We start from the raw sequence: 24,325 nt of genomic DNA on the forward strand, positions 1-24,325 counted from the left end.
TAATTAGCTGTCTACTGCATTACAGTTGAAAGCCAAACACCTCCTCTGGCATTTCCCAAGAAGTCTGTCTGTAGTTCTCAGAGCAACACTTTTAAGATTGCATGTGGCTGAATAAGATTCTGCTGCAGGAAGCTTTATCATAAACTTACTTGTATCATTATTGCTAGCCTAAAAAACGCCTTTTTTTAAAGTTCCTAAGACAAAATTATGCTGCTTTGGCTTCATCTATGAAAGAAAGGGTCTAGAAAATAGCCCAAGAAGGTGCAAATGTGATATACACCTTCAGGATACTCTAAATTGTCCAATACCAATTGTCCTACCCCTGTTCCAGCACAGCTTATGAATAAATGAGGGGCTTAAAAAAAGGCTCTTGAGGAGCATCCTCCAGGTGCTAGAAAAATTCCAGATGGAATTAAGCTGAATGGCAAGGAAGACGTGTGGTGGAAGTGATAGAGGAGGTGCTGGCCTCAGCACAGGTCAGGAATGTGCTCTTGGCTCTGTGATGGCAGGAGAGGCAGCAGGCTGGCATCTCTTGTACAGAGCTCAGCACTTTGCAGAACTGGGTCCACCTGCCATGTGAAGCCTATCATCCCAAATCAGGCAACCACATGAAGCAGGGTGTGTTCACCACTGCCTGCTTGCATGAGTGAAAGGAGGACTGTGACAGACACAGGAATTCTGCTCTGGCTGCTAAAGCACTCAGCCAGTCCTAGTGGGGAGACTCCTGGGTTTTGTTTTCACTGAGCCATCCGTGGTGTATTTTGTGTGTCTGTCTCACAGACCAAGGCTCAGGACACTGCAAGGCTCGGGGTTGGCAGGGCTCCTCTTCCTCCCTCTGGCTGATGGGAGACCTTGGCAATGCAGTAGGGCTGGAGGGTGTCCCTGCCTCATTAGGGGACTCCCATCATTAGGAGGTCAAGACTTGCCTAGATTATGATCTGTCCAGGACAGGGAGTAACTCCAATCATGCGTTTGTCAGCACCTGGCAAACAGCATCGAAAAATAAAATCAAGACATTATTGACAGTATCCCACAAGTAAAATTAATACAGATAAAAATGTTTATTTTCATATTCTCTTCTCATAAATTAACCAAAATAACTGGCTTAATATTAATTACCTCTATATACCCACATATACTTGTATACATTAGGAAACTGCTTTTATTCAATAGCATAACACGACTAAGAGAAAATAAGAAAACTGAAATTCATTAGGGAAACATTTTGCAGTGCAATTAGATCTGATGCTGCTCAATGTGGAGTTTCAATTTGTTTAATTCACACTGATGTGCATACAAGACTGCAGAGCAAGAAAAATAGAAGCATACATTTAATATTAGCTACTTTGCTTGTTCATGCATACTTTAGCTAAAGCCTTCATGCCATATGATTTCAGATTCTTTCCGTGTGTCCCTAATCAAATATTCATGGTTGTATTCACACTTACAGAAAGGATTCTGAAGCCTACCTTGAAGTAAACACAGGGAATAAGGCATATGTTCAGTCCAAACTTTGTTCTTGCTCATGCACATATGAGCTCTAGCAACAGCTACAACCAGTTACATGTGTGAAAATCAGACAGATGCTTCTTAGGCACAACATTAGCAGTGTGAACCTGTTGGGCTTTCTAGGACTGAGACACAGAACACTTAAGAACACGTGCAATCCTCATTTCCCATTTTAGCTAGGGAATGGGAAAATGTATTTAGCCAAGAGGACAGATCCACACAGAAAACAACATCTTCTAGACACAATTTAGCAGGAAATTATGTCCTTTGGGTTCAAAGGAGTAACATTTGGGTTCCAGCTGAGGGGCTGCTCTTCAATAAGAGCTTTCACTCTTCATTTCTAATTGGGGAAGAAGTACCAAAGCAACTATCTTAAGATATGCTACAAACATTTAATTCTGCTTATTTAATTATTAAGGAGTAGTAAATATCTAATATTAACTAATTTTATAGTTAACTAACTAATTATAACTAATATTAACTTTTACATTAGTAAAACGAAACTTTTTTAATATACGATTAGGATTCTTCTTTGTCAGTAGAATAGAAATATGTAATTTGGTGTTCATCAAAATAACTTTTAAAAGTATGAGTATTTGAGCATAAATCATTTCTAAAAATGTCCTTGTAACACCTGTCAAAGTTATTTAGCTTCCTAACTTTGCCTGTGTTGAGCACTTAAGTCTTACTCATACAATCTTCATGTTTGGTACTATGTTCCTATATAGGTAGCTACTGTAAAAAGAAGTAAATTTTCTGGTGCTATGTATTATTTATGCAGCATCCTAAGTAGAAAGAAAGAAAACTGACAAGATCCAACCTTACCTTCATGTTAATTCCTTGGGAAGGATGTTTCATTATCTTCCCCTTCTTTGAAGTACCAGGTCTCTGAAATCTCTTTTTAATGATACAGATGAAAAATAAATAGGTAGAGGAAGGAGTCAGCGTGCAGAATTGGAAGAACACAAGACATTTTGAGGCCGTGCCATGCAGGGGGAGGGGAGCAGCATCTCCTGCGTGTGCTGGGTCCTGGGCTCCTGCTGCTGGCTCTGGGTCAGCAGCCAGGCAGGAGTTTCTCTCATCATCATGAAGCAGCTGTTATGGCAGATGATCGTGCTGAATTTCAGGTCATTTGATAACTAGGGCAGGCAGCGTGCTCTGCAGTTCAGCCTGGGTGACACGGAGATTAAGAGTTTCATCAGCACAGTGCAGAATTGATCACATTTCTCGGGTGCCCAGGTGGGCTTGTTCTGGGGGTGCAGAGGGGGTATTCAGCCATGCCCCATCCTGGGCAGCTGGACAGAATCCCTGTGTCCTGTTTGTCACTCCTGTGTGCAGGAGAAGTGCAGGACATTGGTAGTTTTTCAGCTTTATGAATGACATTCTGAGTGGTTCTTATTTAGGTTATCACTTGAATCCGCTGGCAGGCTCTGCTTGGTCATCAGTGTGAACTGTGGTGCCACCTTCCAGACTTGCAAGGAAATGCTTATACCCATGTCAGGGAACAGCAAGGAAAGCTTCCCAAATCCTTTGGTGGCTTGGCAATACCTGAGAGCAAACTTGTGGGGAGGAGGGAGCTCTTACAGAGCCACAGAGAGGAGCAGTCCAACCGTGCTCCTTTGTCAAGCTGCTCGAAGGAAAAGTGGCAAGGCTTGCTCAGGGCCAGGGGAAGGATTAATGTGACATTCTGGGGAAAGCAGCTGGAAATATCATGGTTATTTTCTCAGCTTGGCAAGCTTTTAAGCTTTAATGTATTCCCAGAAGAGGCAAGCAGATCTTTGGTGTAAAAAAGCACATAAGCAATGATGTTGGATTCCTAGAATTTTAGAGTCAGAAGAGATCATTAAAGCCATCCACTGTAGGCTCTTTTCAGAGCTTTAGTATTCTGAACACAAATTCTTTACCAAGTGAAGGCATACTGTAGAAAGCCATTGTATTGATGGAATAACTTCATATGACAGAGAGTCTACCACTTCCCCAGGTAAGTTTGCCCAACTGTCTCATTACCACCACTGGAACATAAAACACTCTGAAAGGATACACCTTGCTCTGAAAGCATCAAGCTGCCTTGCTGATGCTGATACCCAAACCAGACTGTCCAGTCATCTCAGCACTGGGTGGAATGTGCCTGGGAGAGAGGCACTGAGCAGACCTAAAAGGGGAGCTGAAACAACACTGGTACAAGAAATGAGGGAATAAAGGCAGGACTGCTGCAGATTTTAAGAAATAATATTGAAGAGATTTTTTGGTCTGAAAAAAGACTGGTTTTAATGTAACTTAGAAGGTTGCATCTGCCCTCTGTCCCCCAAAGCTTCTCATAACATTCTGAAAAGCATCTACAATTTGAAATGGTAAAATATTTAAGGAGAAGAAAGGGCAGGGATTTAGATATTTTGGCAGAAAGCAGGCTGTAAAGGTGCCTGTCATATTAGAGGTGGACACTTAGGCTTGTTTTCTGTCTTTCAGTGTGAATACACCCTCTAGGGCAAACCAGCTATTTTTAACACTCATTCTGGGAAGTTCTTTTTCTCTATACTGAGAGAAAAGATACCTGGTTCTGTGTCACAGTTGGTCACAGGTGTCTCACAATCACTTACCTCTCCAGCCTCCTTTCAATAATGAGACAGATAATGGGACAGAAAGCTGGTCCCCAAGATCAGGGGTGAATAAACCTCCACTTCTCATTGTGGGGGATGAACAGGGAGGGGGAAGGCCTGTTTGATTTGTCAGGAGAGGTCCATTATGGAAGGTCAGGCAGAGCCTAACAGGTATCTGTCACTCACTAAGGAGTGTTTGCCCACTGTGTCCCTGCAAGGCTTTTTCTGGCACACCCAGCATGAGTCACAGTGCTGAGCAGTGCTGAGCCAAGATCCAGCATGGTTCTGGGCTTTCCAAACCCTCCCTGAATCTGTGGGTAATTTGGTAGAGTTTATGGCTTAGTCTCTCATCCCAGCTGTATTTATAGAACTGAGTCTCACCCAGTCTCTGTAACCAGCAGAGAGACACAGCCAGGAGGATTCATCCCTCTCTTAGGTTGGCACTGATAACTGAGGAGGGTGGTGTTGCAACTACAAGTTTCCAAGGCTGAAGTACTTTGGATCGTGTTGCTAGCCTCTCTACAGGAGTCTGGGGCTTTTTCTTGGGTCTCAGGCTTTCTGCATCATAGGAGAAGTTCATCATGGTTTCCCAAGAAGTGCCTGTTCATACTCTCAGGGAACAGAACGCATTTTTGAGTGAATCATAACCAATTTGAAAGTTTAAATTAATTAAAGTCAAGCTCTCTGAGAAGTATCAAATGCATGCCTGCACTTCCTTTATACCAAATGATGCTAATAGCAGTGTAGCAGACTTCAAATTTCCCATCAGTTAAATTGATTGAAATTTTTTCATAGAAGGCAGTTTAGAAAGCAATATACTGTAATATAGATATGTTACTATTTAAATGTTACCATACTATGGGCTACTGGCAGACAGCAGCTTAAATAACTTGTGAGGTGACTGTCATGAGAAATGGTTGACTTACCAGCCTTCATCTTTCCTTCATCTTTGCATCTATTCTGCTCTTAGCAGTGTCCTGCAAAGAAAAGATGTGCAAAGTACAGGCATGTCTTCTAAATATTGTTTAATTTAGTACCACAAACACTGATTAAATCAGAGCATATTATTAGAGAATGGCAACAGTACAAGATGCTCCAATGCAGATAATTTTCTGGTAACTGTAATTTTTACTTGTGATGTCAGGGTTTTTCTGGGCTTAGTCTGTGAGATTTGCATTTGCCGGGAATGCTTCTTGCTCTCTATTTCTTGGCAGAAACTTCCAGTTTTGCATCCCATTTAAAATAGCTTGTAACTGGAAATATGTATTAGGGGCTGGTTCTGAAACAGATGCTGTGCCAGGTGAGTCTTCTGAGTCTCATGGGTGAGTCTTGGTTCAGAACCTGAGTCTGGGCTGTCCATGCAAGAACTGAAGGTTATGTGCAGGATTCCTCAGTCACACTCAGTTGTGCCTGTACTGCAGAAATTCAGAGGAGGATCCATCAATTTCAGTGTCCTGGCTTGGCATGGACTCAGCCAAGCCTCTGTGCAGGGAGCAGCTCCAGAGAGACAAAATGTGGAGATAAGCAGGCTGATTTCTCCCAGGTCTTAAATCTGCTCCATACAGTCATACCCCAGGCTAATTGCTAAGGTGTGTGGCTGCATTGTCTGTGGAACAGCAGCCATCCTGCAAGCTACTGGGAAACACTTCAGCTCTCCTTGGCACAGTACCCAGGAGTCCTTTGGAACTGATGGCAGAAATGGAGGTTGAGAGCAGAGAAGGGCAATATAAAAAGTTCAGGCTGGCTCAGCATAAACAGCTTCTACAGGTATAACAAAACATCTGACAATGACCCTTAATAATAGAAATGAGTTTCCATCTTGAGAACTACAAAGACATGGTCAATGGCATGAGAATGACTTTTTTAGTATATTTTGTCTGGCTGAGGAACTTGAAAGTTCTTTGTTCTCCTTCTTGAGTTTTCCTGAGCTCTCTAAAGTACAAACCTTCTCAGAGTGCCAGTTGATAAAGACACTACTAAAATAAAACCAAGCACTTGATTCATTTTATAGTGTTATTTCAGTTTTGGCACAGCCTCTGGGTTCTTAGCTGTCTAATGTGCTGTTAAGTGCCTTCTCAAGCATGGATAATAGATATTAGGAATAGAAAAGGAAAGCAACCTTTTCAATTAAGGACAAAATGTACAGAAAGTAAAATGACATGAGCTGCACATTGGCTCTTATTTGCACAGTCTCCAGATACAATCAGTAGGTGCTCAACCAGATAATTACAGCCTTCCTTCAAAAGGCTTCATGTAGGAGAGTCACCTGCCTGCCTGCTACTTGCAGGATCAGAGCTGTCCTTTATTTTCCATGCTGCAGATTGTGGAATTAGTGTTTTCCAACTTCTGTTTAAAAAAGAAGCATTTTTCTAGCACATCTCCTTCCAGCAGGCTGCTGCACCAGGTAAGTGCTGGGCATCAAGAGGTCAGCCTTCTTGTCAGTAGTGATTTATATTTGTCAAAATGCTATTTTCACAATTGATTTCCTGTTGCAAGGATTACAGGAGCAGTTAGTTGGGGGAGTGCTTGTGTTCCAGCCAGCTTGTATTGCTTCATGCTCAAAATGAGGTCAAGGGTTTTTTATATACAGGAGTAAGAGGAGGTCAATTGAATGGCTACCTAAAATCTCTTTAGGTGCACAGCATCTGCAAGTGCTCCTCATTCAGGAATCATCTGTGCTGCTACAGGCAAGCTGGGCTGTAACATTTGTGAGGGTCAAGCAATGCTAATAAGAAATTATAAGATTTTTGGGGGGCAGGGTTGTGCCCAGTACTGCACGATAAGAGTATCCCTTTTGAATGACTTGCATGCAGCTGGTGGCACATGTACCACAGCTCAGGAATCCCAGTGCTGGTGGTACAAAAGTATTTTCACAATTTGGCCACACCAGATTTTTCTCCCCCAAGCTTGGACCAAGACTGATAGTGTCCAGCAAGTCATAACGTTGTTTATCCAAAATAGAAGCAGAGGTGGTGAGTCATGTCATAATGTCTGGGGCAGATGCCTTCTTCAGGGTCTTTATTTTTCCTGTGGGCCATGCTGCTATTTCCACTTAAAAGGGGCGACTCTCTTGCTGGTGGGATTGTGGATACCAATCTTTATTCCAGAATCAGAAGTGGTGGTGAGGTCTCTGAGGAACCTGTTCCCAATCCATGAGAACTCTCCTGCTCTGCTGTTTACTCAGTCACATGGTGGCCCTGGCTTTGCTGCCCCAGGTTGTGTTTGAATGAGCTATTTGAAAATACTCTGTCAATTTTAGGGAGGAGGGTGGAGTTGGGGTGGAGGCAGGAGTTATCACACACACTCACTGGTTTTCTGGCTCCATGGCAGACTGCTGGCAGCGAGTTTGCTGTGCAGGTGGTAAGTCTGCCAAAGGATCTGTAGGAATTTGTTAATCTCTATAAGATCAATTTGAGAGTCTCTGAGATGCTGTTTGGCTTTGAAGGATATTTTTTAGCTTTTTATTCGGCATTACCATATTTAACCTTGTAGAAACCACAACCTCACTGTGATAAGACTCGAGAGATAAGTGTGTAAAAAAATAATAAAGAAAATATGGGGTAACATAATCTCAGCCAAATAAGTCACTGAAAGAGTTAGATGCATTCTTATGACAGAATTAAGTTGTACATCTCTGGATTTTCAGATTCTGTCATTAGTTTGATACACTGTTTTAAATTGCCTACATTTGTGTAATAGTGTTTTCTCTTGAAAAGCAGGTGGTTCCAGTGGTGTTGCAGGATAAGTGAGCACTTTGTAGAGCTGATATTTTACATCAGCCAGATGCTTCCCTTCAGTCCTTCAGTGTGACATACAGGAAGAAAGCACAGGAGAACAAAAAGGACTTGAAGTGCCCTCAAAACTGAAAATGCAATGGTTTAATGATACCGTGTTCTCTAGGAAAACTGGAGTCCCGGATATAAGATATGGCCTACAATTTTACAATTTTAATGCCATTTTTGTTCATTTAAATATATTCCTGAATCTTCTTAAATCCTCAGAATGTAGTTGTATAAAACCATTAGCCTTTATGGCTGTGAGACCCTGAATTTACACTCAGGTTTGACTTTAATACTCCTGTTTCTGATATGCCTCTAATGGCTTCATAAGCCAGAAAGCAGAAAACAATGAGCATATGCAGGTAGAGTTTAGACCATCTGTGTGCCATAGTGAAAAAGATAGTTTACTGTTAGAGTTTTTGCTGTCTCAGATATTGATTGGTTAATGCTTGTTTTGCTCCATCTGATAGTGGGGAACACCTGAGAGGTATTGATATTGTAGACTTAAAATGGGACATAAATAATTCATAGCAGCAAGCATTAGAAAACATATGATAAGCAGCTTTGCTATCAGTATATCTACATTATGAGTCGTTGTGAGAGGCAGGTACAGAGAGTAGCAGCTACTCAGTTATGATGAGTAAGTATTGCCTGAGAGTTATAGGAGTGGATCTGATACACTGCTAATTATGGGTTTCACCTGTGTGTAGACATAGGTAACTTACAATTATAAAAACTTTGAATTTTTATTCAACATATTCTAAAAAATCAGATATTAGATAAAAGACTTAGCTGATGAGTTCAGTGGGTCAAAACACTAATTGATCTATATCAGAGTAGTGTCACTGAAGCTATGGAGATGCATCCCCTACATCAGCTATGAATTTGCTTGAGGAGTAGAGCATTAAGCTGTGTGAAGTCCCCAGCAGACAGAGAATGCAAAGGTGAAGAGAAGGGAAAGAAATGGATCAGGGGTGATAAGGCAGAAGTGGAGAGCAAATAAATATTTTGTTTAGCCTCCTTGTACAAACTCTGTTAGCTTCAACTGGATTGCCTGGAAGACCTGCCATACTTAAATATAGAAGAGGAAAGTGATTTGTAGGCAAAGTAAAAAGGTTGAAGTGTTAGGATCAGAGAAGATCAGGTCTGATGGGATGATGAAGAGAAAATTTAATAGTAGATGGGATTTTAAGCCATGTTTACATATTTCTGAATCCATCTTGTTTCACACTTACATTTTAAGATTAGTGCTCAACATTTGACTTCAGAACTACCAGTGAACTTGATGCTGCATGTTCAATAGCATCCATTTTTCCCCCAAGACAACTGAACTTTCAGTTAATTCACACTTTGCTTTTATTGTAATTGCTTGCATGTAGGTGAACACAGGGAGGTCGGATTGGGGCAGGAGGCAGAAAATGCAATTTCTTTCTTACTTTTTCAGCATTCTGTGAAAGTCCAGACAATGGAGTCTGGCTTCAGACATCCCAAAGTGTTGTGATAGGTGAGGAAAAGGGTCCAATTAAATATTTAAGTGGCCAGGCCCACTGTGCTGCTGCAGCAGGGGATTGATTACAGCTGGTGAAACCTGGCCTGTGGCAGGGAGTGCTGGGCAGGCTGTGGCCATACTATGGTCAGCAGGGAATGGATCTGGCACTGCTTCTGCCTCTGCCACTGTGACTGCATCGTGCTGTGCCGAATGTCCTGTAGGTGATGGAATCCTCCCCTGCCTTGCACGTCCCCTGCATGCTGGGCTCCTGCAGGAGCCACCCTGGGAAGGGGGAAGGGATGCTCGTGCCAGAGTGGTGTTGTGTGGAGACAGTCTCTATCCCCATCCTGTTAGGAAACCTCTCCCTGTTGTATCTCAGGGATAGATTGTTTGTCTTTAATTTGCTCTTAATTCAGGCAGGTGGGCAGCAGGAGGCTGAGAGAGTATTTGAGAGAAATGGCCCATTAGGTTGAGGAGATGCTGGCATTAGTCAGGGCTGTTAAATCAGGAGAGGTCATTACAGCAAGGGGGTGGGATGGTGACCTCTGAATAAATGTGTTGGATGCTTCTGTTTTTACTGCTAGTGAATAGCATCTGTACCATGGAATAGATAATGGTTTTAAAAAACAGATATGAAGAAGGGCTGCATTTTATTCCTGCTATAGTTAGTGCAATATTTGGCTATTTTTTTTCTCCATAGTGACCTGCCTGTGACTGTTGTCAATTTCTGTTAGGTCTTCTGGAAATTAAGATTTGCAGAGATTAATAGATTTACTCTAGGCCTTTCTAGTCAGTGGGACTTTTGCCTCCCTTAAGCAAATAGTTTGGCTTTGGGTGTAAGTGTGAATGGGATCAGGTGCTGTATTTGAATATTTTGTTTATCTGTTGAAATTATTTGAGACTGCAACTTAATTATTAAGGAATCCTACCTATTTCTAAAGTTATTTTTCCATGTGGTTTGTTGGTTGTTTTTTTTTTTTTCTTTCATAAATCTTGAAATATATCTTCATTGCTTGTGTTTTGTGGCAAAATCCTCTTCTGTCCAGTATTCTTACCCATGTAGAGGTGCCCATCATAGTTGCCTTACAGCAGTGTTGGGATTTAAATCTTGGTAAAATAGATCTTGTCTGCATCTTGACCATTACCTAGATGCAAACTGTGTGTTTATAATGTGTTGTTTTCTGTGTGTGCATGGTGCTTCAATGCATCTATGGGCCCTGCTGCTCTCCACATGGTGGAAAATACTGCCCTGAGGTGTTTACTGAGCTACCAGCAGGGAAACAGAAAGAAGACATTGAAAACAGAGCCTTGCATTGCAAGGTTGTATGTGGAGATGGGCAGGAATAGACCATGCTGCTCTTGGTGCCTTGGGTGCTGAACCAGGCTACAGTGGGTGTATATACATTTCTGATCTAATGTCTCATAAATCCTATAGTTAAGCAAAACTAGAGATGATGTTTGACCAGCTATGTGTGTAAATATTGGCTGATTGAACTGCTGTCCATGCCAGTAACTGGGTTGTTTTTCCCTATGACTTCAGAAATTTTCAGAAATTCAATTTGTCAAAAAAAAAAAAAAAAGTATAAAATCCCTGCTTTTTATTTGATGTAAAAGAGATGGGTAAAGGGTATAAACATGTATATGCACTTAATTGGGTGCAGAAATACAGAGAGTCACACTTAGCTAAAAGTTGATAGTTTATATTTCACAGAACAGATGTGTGGGGCTTGAGACATCCAAGGGAAAGTGGATGAGCTCAGCAATGCAGAGCACAGGGCAGCATTGCAGTGTCCCTGCCCCTGTTCAGACAGCACCTGGCAGACTGATACTGAGTGAAATGATCCATGTCCCCACTAAACTGAATTCAGGCAAATATCTGTGCAATGTAACCCCTGTCTTTAGATGGTGTGTATTGATTTCCACTCTCAGCTTCTTTGGAGCATCCACTGCCTGGGCTCTTGCCATTGCAGTGGTGGGGAGGTGCAGCTTCTCAGGATGGCCCATGCTTTGGATTTTAATGAGATTCTGATGGTACTTGGTGTTTTCCTTAAAGCTCCATTACTGCCTAGAGGCACAATATTATGAGCTAATCTTTACCTTTATTGAAAAGTTTCAATCCTGGATGTTCAGGAAAATAGGCTTGATGCACATTCTGAAAAACAATCAAAAAAAGGAGGGAACCAGAAGCACTTGGGGGCTTGTTTATTTGCTACTAATAATTGTGGGGTTAATTTATTTTTCTTTTATTTATTTATTTTTTAAGCTAATCTCATGGTCCTGAATTTTACAGATTACTTTTTAACTTCTGGCACTGATTGACATCTTCTCCCATCATCTTCCCTGAGCACATTTATAAAGCCACCAATATTGAAATTATACCCTTAGAAATTAAATTATGCCTTTTTTTTTTTTGAGAATAATAAAAAAGTAAAATTTTTCTTTCTATACTTTTCTATGCACGTAACAGTTTACTTAGAGCCAGAGGCAGCTCCCCTAACAAAAGCAATTGGTCATCAGCTAAGTTGGATGCCTACTTACCATGCTTGTGGAACAAGGCTGCTTCTCTAAATGCATCAGGGCCCCTGCAGCAGTGCTGGGGGAGGTGCTGGCAGTCCCCCCACCTGGCAGGTGCTGCCTTATCCACCTCTATTTCATCAACACATAATTGGGCCATTGCTGGATTAGTCCTGTTGTGCTCAGAGCTCAGCACAGTAAGCAGAATCCCCTTGGGATGCTCAAATTCCATCTTTTTCTGTCCTGCATTCCTCTTGCCAGAGTTTCTCTCTGTTTCTTGGAGAGCCAGCACTGCCCAGGTCTGGGCTCTGCAGCACTGAGCCCTGATCCACTCAGATGTGCAGCCATCACCTTCCCTGGGCTGCCATCCTCGAGGTCAGGTGCTGGAAGCCCTTCCTTGGAAGGGGGGAACCAGGTTCAGCCACTTCCCCTGCCCAGGCAGATCCTTGCTCAACTTCCCCCACCCCAAAATCTCATGCCATTCTAGATCAGGGTGTGTTTTGGTCTTCCTATTACAGCTGAGCTGCTGAGAGGAAAATAATTTCCAGTTCTTACACAGTTCTTATGTTTTATGTTAATCAGTCAGCAGATAAAATACAGAGAGTCCCATACCAGAACACATGGACTCCCGTCCCTGTTGCTTGCCCCAACTATGGGGATGCATTCCCACCACTCCAGGCTGCATTTTGGGACAGATTCTGACTCCAGGAGCCCTGGAGCCACCTCACTGTGAAAGGTTTGCTGTTTGTACAGTCACCTATGTGTAATTTTAAAATCTTTTTTAAAGCTGGTGGTGCTGTTTCTTATGTGAGAGGTGACCTGTGCTGAGCTGAGGCACTGTTGCTGAGATAAAAGCAGCCAAGCCATGTCCTTTACATATTTACTGAGACCCCTGCTTGCTGCAGGAGCTGCTTTAGCACTGTCTCATCTCTGTTGCATTCAGGAGGAAAAAAGTAAGTTTTTCTCCACCAGCTCAACCAAGACACAAGCATGAAAAATTACCAAATGCTGTATCAGTGCCATGATGAACATGGATCAAACAAGTGACATCATATTTTATGCAAAATAATGGAATTACCAGTTTTAGCATTCAGCTCAAAGGCACTGGTTTCATGTTGGTGTACTCAGTAGTAGGTGGTTTCTTTCTAATCATCTTCCAGCACTGGATCTTTGCACACCTTTTTTTGTCTGGTAAGTCCCCTCTGGATCTCATGTCTGCCATCCTGCCCAGTGCACACTCGCAGCATGTGCAATTCCATCAATTCCAAAAAAGCGGGAAGAAAAGGATTGTGCACAGCACATGCACCTGTACATAAGTCCTTGCAGGAGGTGTGAACTAGGGCACTCCTGTGTTAAATACAAGGCTTGTTTTTCCAGCTCTGTCACTATCCTTAAATCTTATCTGCATCAGAAAGTTTCAGCAGTCAACGTTAAATCAGTTTTTAGTTCAAATGAACAGACTTCATACAGTGTGCTCACACCCTTATTTCACTTCAAGCAGGGCCTGTCTCATGTTAGATTAAAGTAATCTAGAGGTAAAAGGTAAAAGATAAAAGCAAAGCAGTTGCAGCCTTGGGAATGGTGCTTTTAATAGCTTCTAAACGGGAATTTCTAGAATTCAGCTGAGAGTTGGTACCTGATAGACACTGCTCCTTGTCCAGTGTGGTATAAGGTAAACTCAGGTTATTTTAAGCATTGCTGGGGATGATTTTAAGAGGATTGTTTTACTTTGCTCTGCCATAGACTCATAGCACTGTTGGTCACCAAGGAACAAGGAACTGAGGTAGAGAAGGTTTTCTGGCACACAGTTGGAAATGCTCCTTTCCCTGCACTTTACTTGCCTCAGGTCAAACCAAATTTGGTCTGCCTCAGAATAAGAATGCCTTAGGTGACCTTTTACATAGTTTTGACTGTGTTAGTAGCAAATCTCACCTGTAGGTAAATTGATACAACCAAATTTTATTTGTGCAGACATGGCCTGGGTGTAATCAAGTCACTTCTGCCTCATAGCATTGGTGAAGCTTAATTAAGGTTGATAAAGTTCTTTGCAGTTCTCAGAGGAGAAGATTGGTCCATGTGTAAATGATGCTATAGAAGGTATTTAATGTACTCTGCTAAAATGCAGACTAACACTCTCTGAAACTCTTTCTATTTCAAGTTGATGTTTAATAGGAGTGAGGCACACTTCCTGAAAGCAGGCTTTGTGACACTTCCCCAAACCCTTCTGTAGTGGGGTGTGCTCCCTCTCTCAGCCAGAGTGCTGCTGCACATCAGCCCAAGGCAGGAGCAGGATGTGAGTCCAAGCCCCTGTCCCAGGAGTGCCCTGGCAGTGTGGCAGCTCTGGAGGGGCTGTGGCTCTGCCCAGCTGCAGTGACAGTGACAGTGCAGTGAGCAGGGATCCCTCTTCACAGTCCTTCAGCTCACCATGGAAAGTTAGGTGTGCCTGACCTGTCCTGTCATCCAACTCTGGTTGCACTGGCTCTGGCTGAGAAATAGTGTCCACCTGCTTTATCTATGGGTTCTATCTAGGCTAATTAGATCAGTGCTTTGTCCAGGATCATTGTCTCTAGTAATGAGTTTAGGGAAGTGTCATAGCCCAGCTGGTCACCAGCACTGCTGTTCCCACTCCTACAGGTGCTTGTGGTGGCTGTGCCAGGACATCTCCAGTCCCCACAGGAGAGAGCAGGCTGAGGTCCCTGGGGCAGAGCAGCTGTTCAAGTGCTGACAGAGGCTCTGCAGCAGCAGCAGTGTGACTGCCAACAGCACAAGAGAGCTGAAATGACAGGCAGGCTGTGAATGGGGAGGTGGTGGGAGGTGGGGACACAGAGCACTTCCCACCCTGGCTGCAGCAGGGACAGCACCCACTGGGTGTCACACCAGTGACATCCTGGGGCTGGGTGTCACACCTGATTGTGGGGCTGCCTGCTGGGAGTCAGACAGAGCAAAGAGCCCCAAGTGCACAGGGAGAGCCAGAAGGGGTTATGGAGAGGCAGTGAAATACCCTGCCCAGCTGACTCCCAGTGTGGCTTTGCACACTGGCCCAGCTGTACCTGAACAGGGATAATGGGGTTAGCATCAGTCAGAAATGCTTTCAACAACTGATATGTTGGGGCTTTATGACAGAAAATGCCAATTTATTTGAAAGATATTGCTGTTGGAAAGAAAAGCTTTGCGGAAACTTGTAATCTGGAAAGATTTCTTCTGTTCTTGTCAGGATAAGCAAGAGTTCATGTCACATTGCCAGAATATAAACAATGACAGGTCAGACCTGACGACTGAACCAGAGTCTCCCACAATCCCAGCATGTGCTGGAATCATCAAACAGTGAGGGAGAGCTGTCTGTCTCTCTGACACCACCTTTCCTCCTATAATCTGCTGGGGGTTGTGTGTGTTTGTTTGTGGTTTTGGGATTTTGTTGGGTTTTTTTTCATAAAATCATCATGTTTTTCCCATATGCAAAACAAAAAATTTCAATATCATGAATTTAAAGCCCACATGTATTTCTAACTCAGCTCTGACTCTAGACCCTTTCCTTAGCCCACCACTTTCACCAGACTGGTCCATAAGCACCATGGAGGCTAGAGGAGCTGCAAAATCCCCAAGCAGGAGCTACTTCCTTTCTGTATAATGAATGAAAATGTGTTAGATAGGACCTGCTGTATTAAAGAAGCACAAAATACTGGCTGCTCAGGGAAATAAATGGTTTTGATACTTTTCTAAGTGTATGCAGTCAGTGTTGCTTGCAGTTGTAGCCAAATAAAAGAAGGAAAATAAACATTGCTTGGAGCTTCTCCAGCAGAGAGAGAAGGGATGGCATTGTTCCTGTTTGTTTGTGCCTTCCTGGCTCCAGTGGAAGCCAGGGCATGGGTTTTCCTTAGGGACAGCTTTGTTCCTGTTTTTTGGCTGGCCACAGTTCCAGATGTGGGCATCTCTGTGCAGGGGTGCAGGAGCAGCCAGCACAAAGCAGTGCCCTGTGCCAGGAGATCCCCTTGCTGCTGCAGGGACAGCTGGGCAGGGCCAGAGTGGTGCTGGGGTGCTTGAGTAGGAGGAGAAATAAATAAACACAGAAAACATCTGTGTGCTCCCAAAATCTGCCTTCAGCTGAATCACAAGATGCTTCTATAAAAGTGTGGTTAATTATTGCAAAGCAACCAAGCGAGGAAGCGCAGACATTCACAGAGTATCTCCTGTGTTAATTGCTTTCTAAAAATGTGACTCACAGCAGCTCTGCAGCTGCAAATAGGGCAGAAGCAAAACTCTTTCTCCTGGTCATTGTGCTGAGAAGTGCTCTTCTCTGCCAGCCTCTTCTCTTCCTGCCTCTTCTGGCAGGGTCAGACACAGCTCAGGGCAATTAGAGAAGCATCTTCAAATGAGGATGGCATCACCAAGAGCACTCACTGTTCATGCCTGCTTCTGTCTGAGAAATAACCTAAAAATGTGGAGGGGAATTAAGCCTAGAAATCCAGTTGGACTGAGCCCCCCTCAGCCTCCCAGCTGTCTGCTGTACGTGCACAGCAGAGCATCCATGTACAGAATCAAGCATGAAATTAATCCCTGCCTTCTGTGTGCAGGAGCTGTGCCTGAGCAGGCTAAGAGCTGTCCCTGCCTTCCTCACGTGGAGTTTCTAGAAGATCCTTGCTATACCTTGAACTCCTTTCACGTGAGCCACCTGCTTGTGTGGTTCCCAAATACTTGCTGAGTTTTTCCCAGAGGCAAAACTTCCCAAAACTTCCCAAAGCAATCACCTGCTCCCCCACATTCATTGTTTTGTGTGATCTTTACAAAATTTCTGTCTAAGCAGTTTGCCAAAGACCTCTGATAAACAACACTTGAGCCATTAAAGAAGTGAACTGCCTTCGTGCCAAGCCATAGGATATTTTTAAATGTCAGAACTTTTGGCTTAGTGGTTGTCGCTGGCTTCATTTTTGAGAGATCCAAAATTAGAATGCACAGGCCTGGTTTTCAGGAAGTTCTGTGTATTCTTACTTCAAATGTTAGTCCTTAAACACATTTCAAAAATATGCACAATTTTCTCATGATCAGTCAATGCTCTGGAATTTCTCACTGTGATGCATTTCTGCCATCTTTCCTGTTTTCATACTTTCTTAATTGGTTTTCAGATAACATTCAGCCTGGCAGTAATACGTAAAAAATATAGAGATAATTATGCTTAACAATTTGAGAATGACATATTTAGGTTTGTACGTGTTTAATTCTGACTTGCTCTTGTTGGATAACTTTTAAAAGGGTGAAGTTTTACATGTGAAAATGAAAAAATAAGGTAGGCATAATAATTTCCTGCACATAGCTGATTTCTTTCCAGTTTATCAGGAAAATTGCTGTTATGTTGCTAATATAAGTCTTATCTGTTTAATCCAAGTTGAACCCCACCTCTTCAAATGAATGGAACAATCCTCGTAATAGATGCAAGACCACTTATGTTACCAGTAGCTATTTTTATTTTCAGAATAATTGTTTCTCTCTGAAAATGGCATGTATTGTCAATGTCTTTAATTAAATATCCAAGAACAGATTAAATGATCAGTCAGGAGAGGAGATGTGACTGAAATGGTCACATACATAGTCAGCTTTTTTTGGTGGATGCCAGTGAAAGCTCAGCTTGATGTGGATCCCCCCAGAAGAAGACCACATCATTGTAAAAAGAAAAGCCACTTTTGTGGAAGTCTTGTTTAATTTTGCATCTCTTAGCAGCTTCCATCAGGCAGCTTTTGATGCCAGCTCAGCACCAGAGCAGCACAAGTTAGCACAATGTGTGGTCCCAGCTTCATCAAGGCAGTTGAATTTCTGTGCAAGCACAGAACAATACTTGGGGGATGGAGCTGAACCATGTCAAAAAGCTAAAATTGCATCCCAGTGCAATGGGCTATCCTACAGGGCAACTTTTGGAACACTGCAGGTGTTCACATCATCAAGGGATTAGTCTGTAATCTACAACCCTGGTGCCAAGTTTCTGGACAAATCTGCTCCCACATTTAGCCCCTGGATTCTCCCAGTGGGACTAAAAATGTACAGGAGGCAGTGATTTGTCTAATAGGGGAAGAAAAGAACTAAAAATAATAATAAAGCAAAAAGAAGACAATGCTTGAGGTTTGTCTGTCTTAGTAAGGTGGAGAAGCAATCCGAGTGGCACTGTTTTTTCAAAGTCAGACACATTTGTTTTCCTCACAGCATCCTCTCTTTTTCTGTAGGTCCAGCTGCCCAGCGCCAGATCCAGAATGGTCCATCTCCAGATGAGATGGAAGCACAGAGAAGGTGAGTTCATCACTGTGGCAGAGTTCTAGCCTGTAACTTGGATAAACATGCAGTCCTTGTTCACCAGCAGACACTGCTCTTTTTACTTGTACACATTTGGAGCTGGTTCTGAATGTTTTCTAATTATTGCTAATGATTCTGAAGTGACTGCTAAAGGGTGAGGCAAGCCAAAGTTCACACTCTAGGTAAACTCTTTGCTTGGTAGGTACTCAGGAGTCTTCCTGCCTCCAAAACTTAGAAGGAAAGTGTAGGGAAACTAGTTTTCTGCACCTGTATGAATAACTGTGTAGGACCTGAGATTTAGTAGGGATTTACTCATGACTGTTAAATGGGTCAGCAGTGATATTTCACCTGAGATTTACTTTGGGATAGCAGAATTATCATAAAGGTCAGAGAGCCCCTGCTCATGCCAAGGCAGGCAATATTGTTTCTCCCACTGCCTTCCTGAAAAACTTGGTCCAGCTCTTCCTTTAAGCAGTGGAAGTCACTGATTCTGCAGACCATATGTAATTCAGGCCTCCAGCTTGGGTGTCTATTCTGTACATTTAAAATGTGAGCAGCTTAACAATGTTTGAATAAAAATATTTTATTTATTCTTTTTTGTTTAGAGGCAGTAAAAGCCCTTTGGGTAGGTATTGTTTGGCTGCTACAGGGCACATGGCCCTAGGAAAACTTCTTTTGCTCCACTGGAGTGGAATAAGATATGCCAGTAGATGCAGTTAGATATTACTGCATCTGCACTAGAGGACTTTCAGCTTTAATTATGCTGATGCATTCTTTAAGCATAGAGCAGACCTAATTTTAAGCCTAGGATTTTTTTTTTTAACATCTTGTAAGCAGGAAGGAAATTAAGTTATGATATCTACTCTGCAATTTTGTCTGTATAAAAGGTTTTTTAGAGATCTTTACACAAATATTTAAAGAATATATTTTTAAGTCAGAGTGTAATTTGTCCTCTCTTATACTTTTCTCCTTGCATACTCTTTAAGTAGCCTTGTGCCAATCCCAGGCTTTATTTAGTTTGACTGGAATAAATTTAACTTCTTAAGAGTTTAAGAACTTCTCATTTTAGCATGTGTGGGAGGGTGCATTTGGCACCTACAAACTGCTTCTGACCAAGGGCAGAAAGGGCTAGTCTGAACCCCAGTGGCTTCAAGTGGCAGTGCTAACTTCTTTTCTGGATTTTTGCACCCTGCACCTCAGTCTGTTCTGCAGCAGCTCTAATGATTTGGGGGTGTTTTACCCATATTTCTTTCCAGTTCTGTCAGACTGTGATTTTCCTGGTTGGTTCTCAAGAATTTTCCCCAGGTTTAATTAGGAAAATGTATGTATCAAGCTGTTCATCATCAAATTTTGCTCATAAATGCCAGGCTAAGGTAGGGGACAGTATGCTCAGAAAATTCTTAGTATGTGTGTTAGCAATTGAAATTTTAGCAGTGAAATTGATGCTGGTGCATCTATAACAATCAAGAAAGAGCTAGGCTATGTACTGAAATAAAGATTTCTATTTATTTGTTTTGAAGTGTCATAGCTTAAATTACATCAGTTGAATCAACCAACTAAGACTTTCTCAAAAGTGATTCACCTTTGCACATATGCTGATTTTCTCAGAATCCTGCAGTTTTCTAGAAATTGCATGGATTGCATGTCCTGAACAGAAAACCACTTTAGGATTCATCCCTCCACAGCAATATGATTTATTTTCCTTTCCCATATATTGAACTAGATATGAAATACAGAAAATTTGTTTTGCAAATTAAGATATTCTTCTTTTCTACATAATATAACTTTATTTTTATGGACTTTTTTTTTTTATTTTAAAAACTTCTATTGGTATATAAATAAGATAGAATTGCTCAGCATTGCAGACTCTGGAAAGTAAAAGTAAAAATGTAGCAGGGAGGTGTCTTAAAATTCTGTGCAAGGAGTCAAAATAGAAATGTTGATTCTGTAAGAGCTTGCTTTACTTGAGCTTGCTTTACTGTGTAAGTGAAGTGAAGCTGTTGAGAAAAGAGAAAATCACACAGTGAAGACTGATCTAATGATAAATGAGACTTAGAAGGGCAAATTTGACCTAGAAACTGTGGAAGGAAATAGTAATAAACTTTATTACCAAGTGCTTCAGCAAGATAAATTCAGAGTGGTGTTTTAACATTGTTGAAATCTTTAGCTCATATCCATGCACAAGAAGCCTGGAAAGCAGTCTGGTTTTTAGCTATCAGGCTTTTTCCAAGGAGCCAAGGTGAGTTTGTGGTGGGGCCAGGAACATCCCTTCCTGCAGGAGCAGTCCAGCGTGGCAGAGCAGACCTCTGCTGCTGGGCCCCTGGAACTGCACATCCCTGCATCCTGCCTGAGCCTGGCCAGGGCTGGCAGCTCCTGGGGAAGGTGCCAAAAGAGCAGCAGTGCAGAGCTGCCCTGGCTGCTTGCAGAGGGCTCAGCAGGGCTGGGGCTGCTGGTGCCACAGGCACAGCTGGGCTGGCCAGTGCCAAAGGGCTTGGATGTGCACCTTGTACAGTCAGCACCAAAAGGATGCTTTGTATTAGTGGCTATCTTCTTTTTTGTTTGCCTTCAGTCAGAGCTGGGATTGAACCACAAGATACAAAGATTTAGTTGTTTATTAATTGTTATCTATAGTACTGTTAGCTACACTAGCTAACAGGCTAAAAGTGAGAAAATAGAGTTATATTTTGCTCATTACAAGGTCTTTTAAGGCCTAGCTATCTAATTTAAAACTAACATCTATATTATTTATACTTTTGACCTAATGACTAAACACCCGTGAACTAAACACCCGTGACCTGCAGTGTGGCATCCTTCATCCAGTCATAAAAATACTACTTAAAACTAAGAAGAAGGAGGAACAAGAAGGAAGCAGAAGCCACCACCCAAAAAACTTTCATCTTGTCTCATACTCATTACTATATCCTCAAACTCCAAATTTCAAACCCTTCACTATGTGATATTACACACTTCTGTTCAAACTACACACCAGTGATTCTAACTCCATCACTTGAATTTGGAAGCCTTCACCAAGGCCTTAGGTCAAAAGCAATGTTCCCCTGGGGATCAGTGCCAGCAAGTACAGAAAGTTCAAAACTCCCAGGCTTCAGGGTTCCAACAGCTTTGCTATATTTTCATTCTACTATGCTAATTTTATACAAGTGCTTTGGGCTCCTGATTCATAAAAGATTCTGGACTGTGTGTTTTTGAATATTTCCTTCCCTGGAGATGCTCAGAAGCTGGACAGAATCCTGTGTCCTCCAGGGGATGCTGCTTGAGCAGGGAGGTTTGCCTAAATGGCTTCAGTTAACAGCATGCATGTTTGCTGTGCTCCCCTGGGCATTGGGCACTGCCCCTTCCTTTTCAGAGCCACTGGGGAGTTATCTTAATGGATCAAACACCCCTGCAGTGTCTAGTGCATGCAGGGCTGTGTCCTGGTTAAGCTTCCCAATGTGTGAACTGGCATTGCTGTGGCCAGGGCAAGTGAAATCAGACCCAGCTCCATCTCACTCCATCAGCTCTGTCCCCAGACACACACTGCTTCTCAGGGTATAAAGCTTTTACTCAAAATTATAAGGAATACCTAATGACCAAGTGTTTTTTCATTGTTGTTTTAGACAAGTGATGGAGCAACAGCAACAGCGCCAGGAATCTCTGGAAAGAAGAACCTCTACCACAGGCACGTATCAATTCAAGCAGATACAATCTCTCCCTGTCTCCTCTGGCTGTTTTTGGGGTTTGTGGGGTGCTGTACAAAAGCTAGGCATTTTAGGTGTACCAAGGGGGCCTGGCCATGCTTCTTCCACACCCCTGAGGACAGCAGGTAGCACAGCCACCACAGAGTGACTCTGTGCTTGCAGGGGATGTCAGCACAAAGGGGTTGGTGTGCTGGATGTGCTCAGGCACTCCCTATTGCTCTGCAGCACAAAAAAGCTACAGCACAGAGGAAGATACAGCTCTAGATGCTCTTCCTTGGGGATTTTGTGATCATGAAGTCTTCTGTGAACTTAATGGAAAAAATATATATATTTAATGAGCTTGCAAAAATCTTCTATAGCATATTAAGTTGCACTGAGCTGAGAGAAGAGATGGCAGGAATAGTTTATAGATACAAGGTATGGCTTTACCTCTCTGAAAGGAGACAGAGCAAGCAAGCCAAGATGACCATCTTGTGTTGGGCTTTGGTTTTGGGCAAGTTTTTTCAGTTGATATGGCCACATATGTGAAATGTTTTTTCCTCAGCTGTTAAACTTTTTGACTAGAAACCAGCTCAGACACACACACATGCCTTTGGTGACAGAAAGAGTTGGACTCCTGTTTCAGCAGAGGTTAGAGTGCTCTTCTGTGTAGGGAACTTAGTCAAAATCCTGCCTTGGCATCCATGAGGAATGGGACATGTCTCCTAGGGACTGCTGGCTGTTCCCTCTCTGCCTACAAGGCAGCCACCTCTGTGCTGAGCCTGTCCCTTGCACCTGTCCCTGGTGCAGGGGTGATGCTCGTGATCCTGACTCAGATTCACGTGGGGTTTGGAGGAGCCTCACTGGCACCAGAGCGTGCAGCCCATCCCGTGCTGCAGGGTTCTGCTCTGCACACCCCTCCGGTTCTGCTGAGGGCTGGAAATCCCCAAGCTGGTGCCTGCACCATCTCCTCTTTGCTTTGTTTGAGTTTCTGTTTGCGTTTACTTCACGGTTCCTTTTCCTCCGTTCCACTTTGCCTTGGTTTCGTTCCTTCCTGCATACCCACCTTATTCTTTTCATTTCTCTTTTCTGTTCTTTTAGTTTCCACCCTTCAGCCAAGCATATGCTCTGCCCCCAGTCATCCCCAGTCTCCTCCTCCTGCCTCTAGTAACTGTGGTGCTCCTGCCTCTGGTGTCGTGCTCCCCCCACTACCTCAAGCCAGCGCTGTCTCTTCAGCACCCTCTGTCCCTGAGCCCAGCTGTCCATCCCCTTTCCTATCCCAGGGGAGAGCCAGGGATCCCCCACAGTTCCTGCACAGGCACTCGACCTCTGAGCTGCCAACAGCCCCAGGTTCCTCCCCTCCACCCTGCCCAAATGGCAGGACTGTCATGCCAGGCATCAGGCGCACCTCGCTCTCTCCACCGCCTCTCCATCCTTCCCATTTTCCCTTTCCCTCTCACCAGCCTCTCAGGGGCTCTTCTCTTCCCTGCTCTCCTCAGCCTTCTTCTCCCTCTGCCACAAGTGCACCATCTCTGCAGAGGGGTGATGCCCTGCAGCCACGCGGTCCCCCCATCCTGCCCGCGATTCCTGTCCCACCCGACAGGGTCAGGGCACCCACAGACAAAGCAGGGTGGGAGACCTCAGCAAATGTACCCCTGAACAGCCATCCTGAAGAACAAATTGCTTTAGGCCCCCCTGGAACCCAGGTGAAAAGTGTGGATGGGTCCTTCTTTCCACACCTAGGAGCTGCACCCTGCTCCCCGCTGCCCACCATCGCCAGCCCCCCCGGCTCCTCTGGCCAGGCTCCCTCCCCAGCCTCCCATGTGTCACCTTGTCCTGCACAGCAGTGGTGCCAGCCCATGTCACACTGTCTTCCATTGCCTCCCCACCACGCTGCTGTGTCTGAGGTGGCTATGCCCAGGAGGACTCCTCCTTACATGACATCATCAGCCATTGCCCACTTGAGTAAGTACTGATTTTGAATGAGTTGCAACCTGTGTAAAGCATCAGCTGTCACCTGTTCAAAAAGGTGGCACTGGTTGGCACTGTCCCTGACCCATAGAAAAAGGGCTGAAAGACACAAAGCTACTCCTGCTGCATGTGATTTCTGAAACTGGGGTGGAAAAATATCAAAATCACTTTGGATTGGTCCAGGGACCAGGCAAAAAGTAACAATTACAGATCCAGGACCCTGTAACTGGATTGTTGCACTGCATATTCCTACTGTATTATCCCAGATAGAGATTTTTGTCATTCAGCAGAGTCAAATTGTTTCAAAGACCTTCATATAGGACCTATTTTCAGCTGGTCCAAACACAGCAGATGGGCTCTTCTGAAGCTCCAGGTCTGCAGTAGGTTTCTTATCTGTGTAGGAATTCTGGGAGAGGTTGTGATTTTTGCTCTCTTTGTTAAGTGGTGTTTCTTTCTGTTACCAGTGAAACATAGTTTCACGGATTTTGTTTAGGATACCCAGAATCTCCTGTGGTT

At 43.3% G+C, this 24,325-nt stretch overlaps 1 protein-coding gene across 7 annotated transcripts in view; it reads left to right on the forward strand.

Moving 5' to 3' along the window:
• Positions 1–24,325, forward strand: part of EVL (Enah/Vasp-like) — a 141,313-nt gene that overhangs the window by 105,326 nt on the left and 11,662 nt on the right. For 4 of the 7 annotated variants that reach the window (XM_079308183.1, XM_079308182.1, XM_079308185.1 and 1 more), the window contains exons 4-5: positions 18,098–18,161; positions 21,779–21,840. In XM_079308183.1, coding sequence (XP_079164309.1) covers positions 18,098–18,161; positions 21,779–21,840 — 126 coding nt within the window. Of the gene's footprint in view, positions 1–18,097; positions 18,162–21,778; positions 21,841–22,939; positions 23,804–24,325 lie in introns of all 7 variants that reach the window. The other 3 variants (XM_079308181.1, XM_079308179.1, XM_079308180.1) reach the window with 1 other exon arrangement.

Source organism: Erithacus rubecula (genome assembly GCF_903797595.1).
Source record: "Erithacus rubecula genome assembly, chromosome: 6".
Classification (NCBI taxonomy): domain Eukaryota; kingdom Metazoa; phylum Chordata; class Aves; order Passeriformes; family Muscicapidae; genus Erithacus; species Erithacus rubecula.